Below are 13,922 nucleotides of genomic sequence, written 5' to 3' on the forward strand. Positions count from 1 at the left end.
TGAATTAGTAATTATTTAATGAAATCATTTGGCACTCTTAAAATGTGATCTTTGAATATTTCCGTTTCAGTGCATTTTCCAGGGCACATTGAGTGACATTTGTCTTCCGGTCCACGAGGGGGCGACTGGCCGCTGATAGTCAGCTCTCGGCTCGAAGAGGAAACTTGAGAGAGCCAACATGGCGGCGTCGTTGGTACGGTTTGTCCGCGGAGGTCTTGGAAGGAGTTTTAACAGTACGTTAACTAGAAATCCATATACAGGCTGTAGATTGCAGTGATTCGTTTTAGCCTGCGTCCGTTTGCGTGCTACCAATACAGTGTCGTCTTCAGCTGTCAAATGCTCCGTGTTTGACCTTCGAGCTAGCTAATGCTACCTTTAGCCAGCTCTTGTGTAGCAGTGCGGATTCACTCGTCAGTACCTCTGTGATTGATCCTTTCTGTCTGTCCCTCCTCAGTTGCGAGGACTTCGTGTCTCCTGCAGCAGCAGACCAGACTGCAGGGCTCCAGCACCGAGACCAGACGTGAGTACACACTAACTCATCGTGCAGGGTAGTGCCGCTGAACCACCGAGCTGTTTGACATTAGGACTAATAGCTGTCACATATATGAGAACCCCAGAGTTAGAATGGCATTAGGATTTGTTTTAACTCAACTAGTTAACAGGACGTTACTGTGGGAGTATGGAGCAGCAAATCATTGTTTGTACCTACGGACATGGTTGCATTGACGGGTTGTTTTTGTCCCCGGTACTAACATTACACAGCAACAACTAAAAACATCACTTTTTTTAAACACTCACAGATGCTTTAAAAATATCCAGAGGGTCCACATATATGTAACAGCACATGGAGTGGGGTCCACAGTGAAAGCTGCTGTGTTTGTGACTGTTGTGATGTTATTTTGTCTGCTGACAGACACACAAAGCTCGACCTATCAGATAAAGCACTACATACATCAAATGAAAATTTAGTATTTTCCCAACAGTAAAAGACTTTCGTGACTTTGTGCGCGTGTCAGATGAATGAGAAAAAAACTCTCTGGTGCACAAAGTTGGCAACAAAGAGGCGACACCGCATGTATGTAGCACAGCTGCTGGCTTAGTGTGCCGCTTCTTGAAGTCTGATCTTTGGGCTGAAACATCTGTGTTGAATCCTCCTTAGGGAGGGGAGTCCCAGTAATGACTCACGATGTTTCCTTTATCTTTACAATTTGCTAATGAGGGGCATGATTGGCTTTGACATTTTATATTCTTTGTTATGTTAAGGCTATACATGGACTTTTATTTACATTTGTTCATAAAGTCATTGTGCTTCAGTTTTGTTTTTAAAAAAATGATAATTGGAAGAAAACAATTGAATGAAACAACATTTAGTCCCAGAACATAAGAATACACACACACACACACACACACACACATATATATATATATATATATATATATATATATATATATATATATATCCAGTAGCTACCATGTGAATATGACAGGGGTGGGAAACACTACCTACACTACTACTGCATCAGCATGAAAATGACAAAATCGTCTATTTGCATAAAATATTTGTCACACAGTCATCACAATATTGAGTAAGACTTAGTTTTGGCTGCTCCTGAATATTTAAAGCCTATGGACACATCATTGCAGCATAGAGTGTACAGTGTTCCTTCACATCACACAGTTTACTTATACAATACAGGCCCAGTGACAACATTAACTGCCAACTTGTCAAAGCTTTTAAAAAAGATAGTTGGGATAGTACCTCGTCTGAAGTTCGACACCCTGATGACTAATGAAAAGTAGCATGAATCCATGAGTCCAGACCTCAGAGGAAACTTGCAGGAACAAGTGCTGACCTACTGACATGAATTTTTTCAGTAACCTTGGGTGGCATCTACAGGTTGAGAAAGGCCCACGCTCCTGACATCACAAGAAGCTCTGTGGGTCATTGTCAGGTCGAACTGGGGTAACAGGGTTTCTGAGGATTGGCTGAACCTTTGGAGCTCGTGTGCTGCAGTCAGTAAGCAGAGAGACATTCTGAAATGGTTCAGATGTACAGCTTTTCACTGAAAAGTTTTTGTTGATGAAATCTTTATTTTGTATTCAAAATATTTTTATTTGCTTGATTTTATTTAGTAAAGTTAGGAGCACCATCATTTAGAGCAGGGCGATATGACCAAAAATATTTATCACGATATACATTTGAAAATTTGCGATAACGATATAACTGACGATATAATTGACACTAGACAAAATACTTTACAACTCCACAACTTTATTAGTGCAAAAAATCCATCAATGTATTTTCACTTAAACAAGCAGCTGTTTATGTGCATTAAAGTTATATAAAAATTTAACAGTGCAAATGCAAATTCCTCGCTGACAGTTTAACCAAAAGACATTTCCAGTGGAAATTGGCCGACATATCCTCAGCATAACCATGTATAATATCCACAAAACTTAAAAAGAGGTTATACACACACAATACCGTAATATTATGTTGAAGCACAGTATGTATCACTCCGCGAGGCTCCTGCCTACGATAGCCGTAATGCTCCGACAATCCATCAAGCGGTGCGGCTTCGTAGCTTAGCAAAGTCGTACTAAAACATTTGACAGATTTTCAAGCGCCGTGTACGACATAAAATCGTTTCAAGGTCAGTAAACACAACCAGAATTCATACATAAGGCACACGGGATTATAAGAGGCACTGTCGACTTTCAGAAAAATCAAAGCATTGATTTTAAGTGTGCCGTATTTTCCAAAAAACACGGTAATAACGACGTCCCGCTAGCATGCGCTACCAAAAATAGTGCTTTGTTGTGTATCTGACGTACGAAAGCCAAACCAGTTCCACACCACTGAAGTTGCAGCATTTTTACAAACCAGTTCTGGTTCATCCGTTTCATTCAACGATCCGCTTTCGCTCTTCTCATTCTCCGTCGCCGCTGTGCTTTTTCCGCCATGTGCGTATGAAAACAAAGGCACTGCGCATGCGCGTTTTACCCATATTCTACCGCAATATTTCATTTTCTTATTGTTGCCCAACATTATACCGGTATTACTGTGAACGGTATGATATGGCCCAGCCGTACCGTCATTGACCCTGAAGTTATTAGCACTGATTCCCAAACTGTCCCTCACAGTGACTTTATTATTTCAACACTGGTATCGGATCAGCGATTGGTGTTGGCAGAACCTTAAACCCAGGTCTTGTAATCAGATTGGAACCGGGAAAAATCTGAATCCGTGTTTCCTTAATGCTCAGGAGAGTCCTCAGAACATCAGCGAGACAATCGGTTGTATTAGAAAAACAAAAGCATTTTTGCATCTGTTAGGGCTGTGCGATATGACCAAAATCTCATATTCCAATATGAGACATCTATCGTCCCGATAAAGATATAAATCACAAAAATTTAACATTTTCTGAAAATTCTGTGAATCTCGGGCAGCTTGACTTGCGTGAAGTGTTTCCAGCTGCACGTCGTGTACCTGGAGTCTTATGTCTAAAAATGAAACTATACATTTTTAGACATAAGTTGTAACTGTACATTTAACAGCTATTAGTCCTAATGTTTATTTTCACTTGCTAGATACGGGACAGACTTGAATGAGGAAAAGAAAAGGGAGAAAGGAAGAAGGGGAATAAACAGCAGAGAAGAGGGACGGGGATGAAGGGCAAAAAAACAACTAAATAAGCAGAAAAAAAAATACATATATCAATCACCTGTTGAGAAAGAAAAAAGAAAACAAGCAGAAGAAAACGAGAGCAACATAATAAACAACATCACGATGATCTATGTGAATATAACAGTAAATACTAAATATTAAACATTGTACAGAACGTAAGATCGACAGCGCACAGTGTGCTTTGAGGTAGGAGCCAAAAAGGGTGTAGTTTGTGTGTGTGAGCACCCGTGTGTACACCTGTGAGCATGAACGCGCTTGTTTTTAAAAGGTTCCTTCATGTAATGATCTGCTAGAGGGTGTGGGGGGGGCCACAGCCCCGTCCACCAGGGCATGAAGCAGGTATGGAGGAGATCAAAACTCCAGACATCCAGAGGCCCTCAGAACACAAGAGACCAAGGAAGACCAACAGAGGGGCAGCCGCGCCACTGTCCCAGTAAGAGCTGAGGAGAGTCCCAGATGAGGGCTCACTCAGCAGCCGCGGAGCAGAAGCCAGGGGGGGTTGCAGTGACGTGCCCGTGAGCTCCGCCGGCAGCCAGCCTGTTCAAACATTTGAGTCTAAGGTTTATTTTTTAGCACCTGACGGCTCTTTTTTGCATCCTCTTTTATGTGATTCAGTTTATTTTGAAAAGTCTCAATAGGACCTTGAGCTTTATTGTGAAAGGTTTATGTGGAAAATAAACAAGCGGACATGCAATGGTTTTACCGTCGTTGTTGCTAACGACAATGCATAAAAACAGGCGCTTGTTCGTCCGTAGTGTGGTTATATTAAATATAAGAGAAAGAGAGAACTTTAAGAAATGAATATAGTCACTACAGTGGCCATCAAAACGATACAAACGATATCGTACAATTCAATTCAATTCAATTGTATTTATATAGTGCCAAATCACAACAAAAGTCGCCTCAAGGCGCTTCATAAATGAAACGATAGATGTTTTTATATCGTCATCCGATGTCTATCGTTATATCAAACAGCCCCAGCGCCTGTGACTCTGGTCAAATGTTACACAGCCTGAAGCGTCTGTCGTGGTGAATTTACGGTGTCATCTCCTCTGCTCTTTGCAGCCACCGTCAGGCCCAAGGATGCTGTCGCTCACAACCAGCTGGCAGCGTTTGGGGAGTATGTGGCAGAGATGATGCCCAAATATATTCAGCAGGTCCAGGTCAGTTCATATTCACATCACAGTGGGAGCACGTACACTCTTCTGTTGCAAATCCTGCTGCTGACCGAGACAGCACATTGATGGTTTTTCACAGTTATTGTGAAAAGCCATCAACGTGTTGGTGCCGTTACTAATCAAGACCTGATTAAATATTTTAAAACTGTAATTAGACTTATTATGTTTGGATTTACTCTGAGTTGAATAAGGAAGAGAATGGATGAATGCATGTTTAGATTCAGAAACCTGCAGCAGGGCCTAAAAGACTGTGTTCATGTGTGTAGGTGACCTGCTACAATGAGCTGGAGGTGATGATCCATCCTGATGGAGTCATCCCTGTGCTGACCTTCCTGAGGGACCACACCAATGCTCAGTTCAGGAACATGACTGACTTGACAGCTGTCGACATCCCGACACGACAGAACCGTTTTGAGGTACAGAGATAAACTGGAACTGACTGAACCGTGAGCTGCCTGAGGTTATTGCTAAGAGAGGCAAGGATTTAAGCATCCTATCTGCAGGTGCATGCCTGTGTAGCCATGGTTACAAGAAAGTAGAACTCTCAGTGCAGGTGAACAACAACATATAACATGTTACATGTTACACTATGTCATTATTTGTTTAACAAAATTGTATCCAAAATTTGGTGTGTGAAAGACCAAGTCTACAATTAATGCTTTGATAGGAATTATGAGGGAAAGTAGAGCCTGGTGCTGGTAATCGATGCATTTGATTAACCCTTTAAAGCCGGTCAGCGCGGGCACGCTCCGTTTTGCATAACTATTTTTAAATCCCCCGTAGAACTGGAACCACGTAAGCTAGCGCAATAATGATTTTTGCATATGAAACCAGAGGAGTTGTACTTACATCTCATGCCATCAGCTTGTCCTCGGTCACGGTTTCCTTCCACATAAAGCTTTGCAAAAATTGCATAAAAAGCACTTGCAGGAACAAAAACATAATATTCCAGAAACACGCTTTGCCGATCCGATCAGCTGTTCATAACACTTCCTACATTGAAATAGACGTCAGCGCGAACTATCGCATGTCCGCCATTACCTGCCCGTAACCGGAAGTGATGTCATTTTTGCGGAAAATTTAGTTTTTTACTTGTAGGCCTTATAAGCCTATACTGGTGTTTTTAAAAGTCATGTTTGACTTTATGCTTTTCTGAATAGTTTCTGTGATGCTTAGAACTCAAATTGCACTGCTGGAAATAGTTTATTTTGATGCACATGCTGTTTTCTTTGCAAATGTGCATTGTAGGATTGTTTTTCGTTTTTTCTGCAGTTTATAAAAATTGGTGTATCTGAAAAATAAAACTATGAAGACACTCAAAATAAATTTTCAGTTGTTGGAAACTATTTTTTGCAACTTTTTTGTATTTAAAGTTTTGAGGGATAAACTTTTTAAATTTCTCTAAGTAGAAATATATGTAAAAAAAAACAAACAAAAACAATTTTCTATTTTTTTTTTTTTGTAATTTATTGCAATTTTTTTAAAACTATTATGTAGTTACTAGGGGTGCAACGATATTCGTATTGATATTGAACCGTTCGATACAGTGCTTTCGGTTCGGTACGCATATGTATCGAACAATACAACATTTGTAATTTATTTTATCAACTTTCCTTCTGACGATGCTGTCTGTGTTGAGCGCTCAGTGAATCTGCGTTCGACTACTCCGCCTAGGCTGCACTGTCGAGCGCAGATCCACTGAGCGCTCAACACAGACAGCATAGTCAGAAGGAAGAGCGCAGGGCAAGCTAGCAAGACACATAGACCTCCCCCACCCTCATTCAGATCTGGCGTTTGGAATTATTTTGGTTTTCATGTGACGTATGACCCTGAAGGTAAGCGAGTCATGGACTAAAGTAAAACAGTATGTTGGATGTGCCATGCAATGCTCAATTACATGGGTGGGAACTAGTGTGTTAGCGCAGTTAGCTCGTTAACGTGTTGGCTGTCTAGCCCCATGCACGGGGCGATCGGCGGTAGCTTGTTAACGGAGATTTGCCGTGTTGTGGCGTTAAGGTCATTTCAACGAGATTAACCTGAAAGCACTAGTGGGAACACAATGAATATGACTGCACATTTACGCCGACATCATCCTAGTGCAAAGACAAAAACAACAAGCATGCTACTAACTTTAGCAGAGTCATTTAGACAGCTGTTAGCACATGATTCTCCTTATGCTGCTGAGAATATAGCCCAGAAGAAGCGGATAGTATAACTTTTATTTTGGAAAGAGCCATTTCTCTGTAATAAACTCTCTTTTCCAAAGATGAGTGATTCCTCAATCAGATACAGGGCTTGCAATATCGCTAGCCCGACGTCCTGGAGCTAGCGATTTTTTTCAGTCGGGCTACCAAAATCTATCTCTTCCCTGCCCGTCGGGCTATTGTAGGAAGGAAAAATATATGTCAATGCTTTTGCATTCTTTCAGAAATGTAGCTGGGTAATTATGTCATTGGCATCGGTGAGCCACTGTCAATATGTGACATATTGAAATCGCGTTTGAATTTGCGCTTGTTTTTTGCTTTCACTTTGCAATCGTGCGAACTGTGTATAGAGAGCGACAGCACTGATCTGTGAGTGATGATAATTTGTGCACCAATTCTTCTGACATCGTCTTATTAATCGTTAGCTTACTATGCAAACATGACAAGTGAAATCTCCCGCAGCAAGCTTAAACATGTGAGAGGTTGATCGCGCAGAGAATCGCTGAGCTTATGTGAGTGCGTGTGTAAAAGCAGCAGGATATATATTTTAGTTCTGCTGAGCCAAATAAGACAGGTCAGGGTGAAGAAGTGACAGCCAAAGAAAAGCTTACCACAAAACGGAGAAGTTATGACAAATCAGACTATAAGGCAAAAAGAAAGTGCAGCTTTATGGTTTCATGGACAAAATAATTTCTGTGGCTGCAATATGACGAGCTAAATAACCAGGGCTGCACATAAGTGGTCCGCAGGTGCGCATTCGCTGTCAAAATAAAAAACACGCACAAGGGTTAGGGTTAAATTTAAAAACTGTACCTTTGAGTTAAAATATATATTTATAATTTTAATAAATGACAAATTAAAAAGGCATGAACATTTTTTTGTATCGAAAAAATATCGAACCGTGACACCAAAGTATCGAACCGAACCGAACCGTGAATTTTGTGTATCGTTGCACCCCTAGTAGTTACTATGGACTTAATGCATACATATTATTACAATCTGGGCTATAACAGTTGTATTGATGTATAGCAACTTGAAATGCTCCCAAAAATGGCTCCACAGCATGTAAAAATATAAAGTAAGCTCTGGCGGATTTGGTGCCATGGTAGGTCTTAAAGGGTTAATTGATCATCAGCACGGCCAGCCAAGGAGGAAAGATAAGCACTGATAAAGAAGCAATTATTTATGCTCATCAGTCCATTATTCTACAATGAGAAAGAAAGAAGAATTATAAAAAAGTGGAAAGCATTCAAGACAGACAAATGTACCTCAAGGTCAGAACAGGCAACGCTCCGGGAATCTGGAATAAACCCAAACACTGCATCTCAAAGTGTGCAGGGCTCAGTTAGCATGTTCAATGATAAACCTGATGACAGCCTGGAGATTTCTGCAATGTTGCGGCTCATTTATCAACAGAGCGTCTGCACCAATCTGTGCTTCAAGACGTTTCACAGCAGCGTCTGTGATTTATCAACATTTGTTCCTGAATTAATTTGTACTTCTTTAACAAATGGAGTAGTCCCTCTGACTGTGCATCATAGAGCCTGTCTGCATTAGGACATTTTACCATAAACCTTTAAAAATACTTCTGCCACCACGTTCAATAATAATTGTATTTATTATTGTGTTTTGGTCATTTTGTACAGTTTTCCAAAGCACCTAAAACCACACGTAATATATAATAAATATGTATAATATAATATAATATAGTATAATATAATAAAAATTTTCAGTTTAATATTAAATGCTCAGGCTCTAACCTTCATCCAGCGAACCATTTTCTTCCGATTATCTGGAGCTGGGTCACAGGGGCGGCACCAGGAAGGCCAAGGCCTGTTTGGACCTTGAGTCATTTAGGGGCATCGCTCTGCATACTGAGGGGGGTTCAAATATAAGTCAAATATGAGGCCATCTCTCTGAGAGCTAAAGCCTGGTGACATTAGGTCATGTAACAGGATCACAGCAAACCAACCGATCTGTAACAGAAGAGCTGAAAAGAATCATGTCCAGATTCAGTCCAAGAGAAGGGCTGTGGTGGGACATTAGTCTAATTTATGCATTGATTGTGTACTATAGTACTCTGACTCACTGTGTGTGCTGGTCTACAGATTGTGTACAACCTGCTCTCACTGCGTTACAACTCCCGTATCCGCGTCAAGACCTACACCGATGAGTTAACACCGGTTGACTCCGCTGTCCCCGTCCACATGGCCGCTAACTGGTACGAGAGGGAGGTGAGTTGCCCGCTGCACTTGTGAAACTCAGCAGTGGTTTATACTAACATTACAGACAAACTGAGAGCAAAGCTGTATTACCACAGGTGTGGGACATGTTTGGAGTTTTCTTTGCCAACCATCCCGACCTGAGGCGGATCCTGACAGACTATGGCTTCGAGGGTCACCCCTTCAGGAAGGACTTCCCTCTGTCGGGATATGTGGAGGTGAGTTTACTTTGAGTCCACTTTATTCAACTCCAGCAATGTGAGAGACTGGAAGGAATCTGACCCGAAGCATGCCTCCCTCTGCAGGTTCGTTATGACGATGAGTTGAAACGTGTGGTGGCGGAGCCTGTGGAGCTGGCGCAGGAGTTTAGGAAGTTTGATTTAAACACGCCCTGGGAGGTGTTCCCCGCCTACCGAGATCCCAAAGAGGATGCACCCAAGCTGGAGGCTGGTGAAAAGGCCCCTGAGAAGAAGTGACGTCCTCTTGTTTAGCCTCCACATCTTCATCACCATGTTTTGTTTTTGTGTTATTCTGGGAGTCCAACCCCCCAGCAATCCTGATATTTATGTAAATAAAGATACTAGTAAAACATCTGGAATATTGTGGCTTTTTTTTCTTCCAGTTGATGCAAAAAGTACCTGAAAGGGTTTGACAGAGGGGTACAGGCCTGTCACTTTCACCATAAACTGGGAAAATGTTTTTAAAAGTAAACCCAATAATGCACAAAGCCTTATTTTGTTTAATTTTTCAAAATAAGTCCTTAAAGAATTTACATTCATGTTGGAATCATGAGCAGCAGAATATCGACCTGGGGGAATTCAAACAAAAAGGAAAAAAAACTAAAATTTTGGCACCTCAGTTGCTGACCTCAACTTCTGTGTTTTTTCACTGGTTTTGGTCTGGAAGGAATCACTCCATCGGTTGTCTCATTAGGAGCATGTCCCAACATTGTCAGGCATGCATGCAACCACATGGGGGCCATACAAACTACTGACACTATTTGAGTTTCAGAATTGTTCTTTTGGCAAAATGAGCTAACGTGCTGCATTTCCTTCCCTTTGATTTTCAGAGTTTTCTTAAATTCAGCCCTGGGTAGGTAGAAAATGTTCATTTCTAACAAATAATGCAGCATCCTTTTGTTCCCGATGTGTTCCTGACACGAGGGCATCCAGCATCAAATCTGTGCTGAATAAGGGGAAATAAGGGACCAACCCGAGGTAACTAAACTGGGGGACGCTGTGTATTTCTTTATTATGGGCCCCAAATAAACTGTTCCTACCGAGGCAGCAGCTTTAGCAAGTTGATAAAAGAGAAAACTAACAAACTGAGTGAGTGAAAAAGTCTGTGTGGTTGGTCAAAGTTGTCTTCAAATGTTTACCGAGGCTAGGATGTTCATGTGACTGTGATTATAGTTTTTACATTGCAGTGTCTGTTATGAACTTCATAACCCCCCCCCCCCCCCCCCCCAACACACACACAAACACACAACCGAAAAAATGAAACCAGACGTTTTAAACTATGACTAAAGTGAAAGCCAGACATGAAACAAACTTTTTGTTTGTGACCACTGAAGTCTTTTCAAATGTCAAACACTAAATTTAGCCAGCAGGTGGCGCTGCAGCACTGAATATAAAGCTGGAATGTCTTTCATCGCAGTCAGAATGACACTCAAACCTTTATGTTTATTTTTTATTTTGTCAAACATCTTCATTGAAGCATTCATTTTACAAATAAGAAATACTCGAAACACTTTAAAGAGTCAACGTGAGGCAGACTACTGCAGACAGGCTGTGGGTCAAACTGAGCCCTCTTTCCCCATAAGCAGGGTCACAGTTTCAGTTTCAATCATGCCGAGTAAAATGATGCTGTTCCAGAAAGCGAGCACATTTCGACCCATGTCTGTGCCACATATTTACTAATACACAGTCTTCCATTGGGGATTATCAGAAACAGAGAAGCACAGACCCGAAACATCCAACATATCGTCAGTTACTATACAGATAAGTCACTAATCAAGAAAAGTACACAGCAGGCATCGAGTGGGTCTGTGAAGCTGCTCTGCAATCGTGACAAAGTATCTTTTTCATGTATTTCACTTAAATGCATGCATCACACGAGTTTGGTGCAGGATTTCTGGACACCTTTGCAGACTGGTCATGGTTCTGAAAGCTGAACTGAGGCGTTCCACCTGTGTGCACTCCTCCTCACTGAGTGTTAGACTGTGACAGAATATATCTGCAATGAGCCACGCTCACAGTGTAATTTCATACTGTTAAAAAAAAAGGCATATTTTTCTGAATTTCTCAGAAGTGAGTGCAGCCCGTAAAGGACAGGAAATTGTGGATTAGTGAGACTGTGAGTGTGGAGCCACCTGAAGCCGGAGACCAGCTGGTGCAAAATCATTTCTCCTGTGCCCAAAAGATGTGACAATGAAGCAAAGACTTTTCTTTTTACTTTCCACTACTCTAACGCTGTCGTTTAGGAACATTTTCAGATTTATCTCTTCAGGTTTTCATAATTTTAAAGCCCAGTTTTAAAGACCTTGGTCCATTTGATGTAACTTCCTGCTGCTGCACACTCTCATTTCTGTCTCCTCCTTTGCCACGGTGTGTGTGGTTAGAAATTTCTGCTCTTAATATTAGCAACTAATCACATTACTGCCAGATGAGGGATAGTCAGAATTCAGGGATACATGAAGGGTTGTATGCTTCTTATAATGCAGCTTGTATTTTTTCCTAATCAGTCCAAATGACTTTGCACCAGCCCACTGTTTATGTTTCCTTCCAATGAATTTTTCACCATTGCGGCGCTCCAAGGGCCGGTAAAACTGGCAGGACCGCAGCATGGTTAACGGGCATCTAGTTTATTAATAGCGTGGCTGTTTGGATTATTTTAGGAGTTACGTGTATTGGCTGCAACATTCACTGCCATTCAGCCTGCCAACTGAAGCGTGGCTACCCACGCGATGATTACCCCTGCTGTGGTGCTTCAGTCTGAATGCACTTCACTGGAGCAAGAGGAAGTGTTTATACACAAGTTTCCTGGGCTAATTAATTAATAGAGATTTTTCTGTGTGGCTCAGGATCGGCAGTTGTCCGAGATCTCTGATTCGCTGGTTATGATGTGGACATCATAGCTTATGTCTTATTTAAGTGTGAACTTCTCCACCCACAGCTTTACAAGAGGAAAATTATATCTTGAGCGATCTGATAAAAGCTAAAAGAAAGCAAAGTCAAGGCCTCTGGTATTTAATGTGAAATGTTTTGTTAATGGCCTTTTTAACTTTTGATACTAATAACAGATTTTGTTTTGATCTTTTTTCTTCACGTTTAATTTGTTGACTCCTCTAACAATTAAAAAAAAATAAGTTTGCTTGAATTTAGGGAGAATATTTGGCTTGATTTGAAAGATTCTGCTTATCCAAATAATAAAAGAGGGATTTTGGAAGTGATTGGACTGTAGTGTCTGGTTGGACACAAAAGCAGCTGCACCTGCAGCAGATGTACATGAACGCCACCACTGCTCAGGCGGAGCAGCACTTCTCTCCACCTGATGAATGCCAGTCAGTCTCTATTTCCTCTATTGAGGAAACTGTGTTGGGTTAAATGCACACGAGCACAGACTCTGTCGTTTGCTGTGAGAGTGAACTGTTAAGCAAAATGGGATAATAATTCAGTGTGGGTTCGACACTGGGCAACCTTTTATAATTGCACAGCCATTTATGCTGTCAGTACCACCAAAATACTGATTAATGAAACTAATGTTGATTTGTTATTTTAGTCTTCAGGAAGCAGGTTTGCATTTTTTATACACTGGTGTGTTTAGATCAGGGGTGTCCACCTCCAGGCCTCGAGGGCAGGTGTCCTGGATGTTTTCGATGTGTCCTTGATCCAACACAGCTGATTCAAATGGCTAAATGACCTCCTCAACATGTCCTGAAGTTCTCCAGAGGCCTGGGAATGAACTAATCATGTGATTCAGGTGTACTGACCCAGGGTGAGATCTAAATCCTGCAGGACATCGGCCCTCGAGGCCTGGAGGTGGACACCCCTGGTTTAGATCGTTGGTTATATGAGAACCTCATTCCTGGGAAATTATAGCCAGTTAACTGTAATAAAAATGTAAATGTTCAGTAAAAGTGAAGTATGATTTCACATGTTGCCTTTCCAATAGAGAAGGTGATTTCATAAAGTCAAGGTTCATCACAACTTGAACAGCATCATCGTTTCCCCTGCGGCGTGAAATTAAACAGACATGCATATTATAGCTGCCGGGAGAAGCAATTACATTTTCCCCACAGTGGTTCTGAAGACATGAATTAAGTGCCGCTAGAATTAGAAATCAAATTAAGGTCCAGATCCCTGCAGGCTCAGAGGTGGCATGTGGTCAACAGTCGGATGGATATGGAGTCTGCACATTTCTACAGCTACGTCAGTTTGTTCCCGTCGCGCTCTGCTCCTCCTGCGGCTGATATTTGGGCGAGAAACACCAAACTTTAAAAAAAAAAAGACTAATTTTGACACAAAACACACAAATTTCATATCAATTTACATGCCTCTATAGACAAAGAAAGTAAAGACACTTTACAAGCAGAAACACCTTGGACGAGGGTAACAAATGCACTTGGAGG

General features: G+C 41.4%; 1 protein-coding gene across 1 annotated transcript; it reads left to right on the forward strand.

Moving 5' to 3' along the window:
• The first annotated feature begins 100 nt into the window (after nt 1–100).
• Nucleotides 101–9,890, forward strand: ndufs3 (NADH:ubiquinone oxidoreductase core subunit S3). The gene is made up of 7 exons (XM_040002782.1): nt 101–233; nt 455–520; nt 4,754–4,851; nt 5,133–5,282; nt 9,179–9,304; nt 9,391–9,510; nt 9,598–9,890. The coding sequence occupies exons 1-7, from the start codon at nt 179–181 to the stop codon at nt 9,766–9,768; spliced, it is 786 nt and encodes a 261-aa protein (XP_039858716.1). The 5' UTR covers nt 101–178; the 3' UTR covers nt 9,769–9,890.
• Nucleotides 9,891–13,922: the final 4,032 nt, after the last annotated feature.

The sequence above is a fragment of the Simochromis diagramma genome, unplaced genomic scaffold (assembly GCF_900408965.1).
Source record: "Simochromis diagramma unplaced genomic scaffold, fSimDia1.1 OVJJ01000457.1, whole genome shotgun sequence".
Lineage (NCBI taxonomy): Eukaryota > Metazoa > Chordata > Actinopteri > Cichliformes > Cichlidae > Simochromis > Simochromis diagramma.

Coding starts and splice junctions, on each gene's coding strand:
- ndufs3 (XM_040002782.1), top strand. CDS start 179: ATGGCGGCGTCGTTGGTACGGTTTGTCCGCGGAGGTCTTGGAAGGAGT. Junction 521..4,753: donor CTCCAGCACCGAGACCAGAC/GTGAGTACACAC, acceptor TGCTCTTTGCAG/CCACCGTCAGGCCCAAGGAT. Junction 9,511..9,597: donor CTCTGTCGGGATATGTGGAG/GTGAGTTTACTT, acceptor CTCCCTCTGCAG/GTTCGTTATGACGATGAGTT.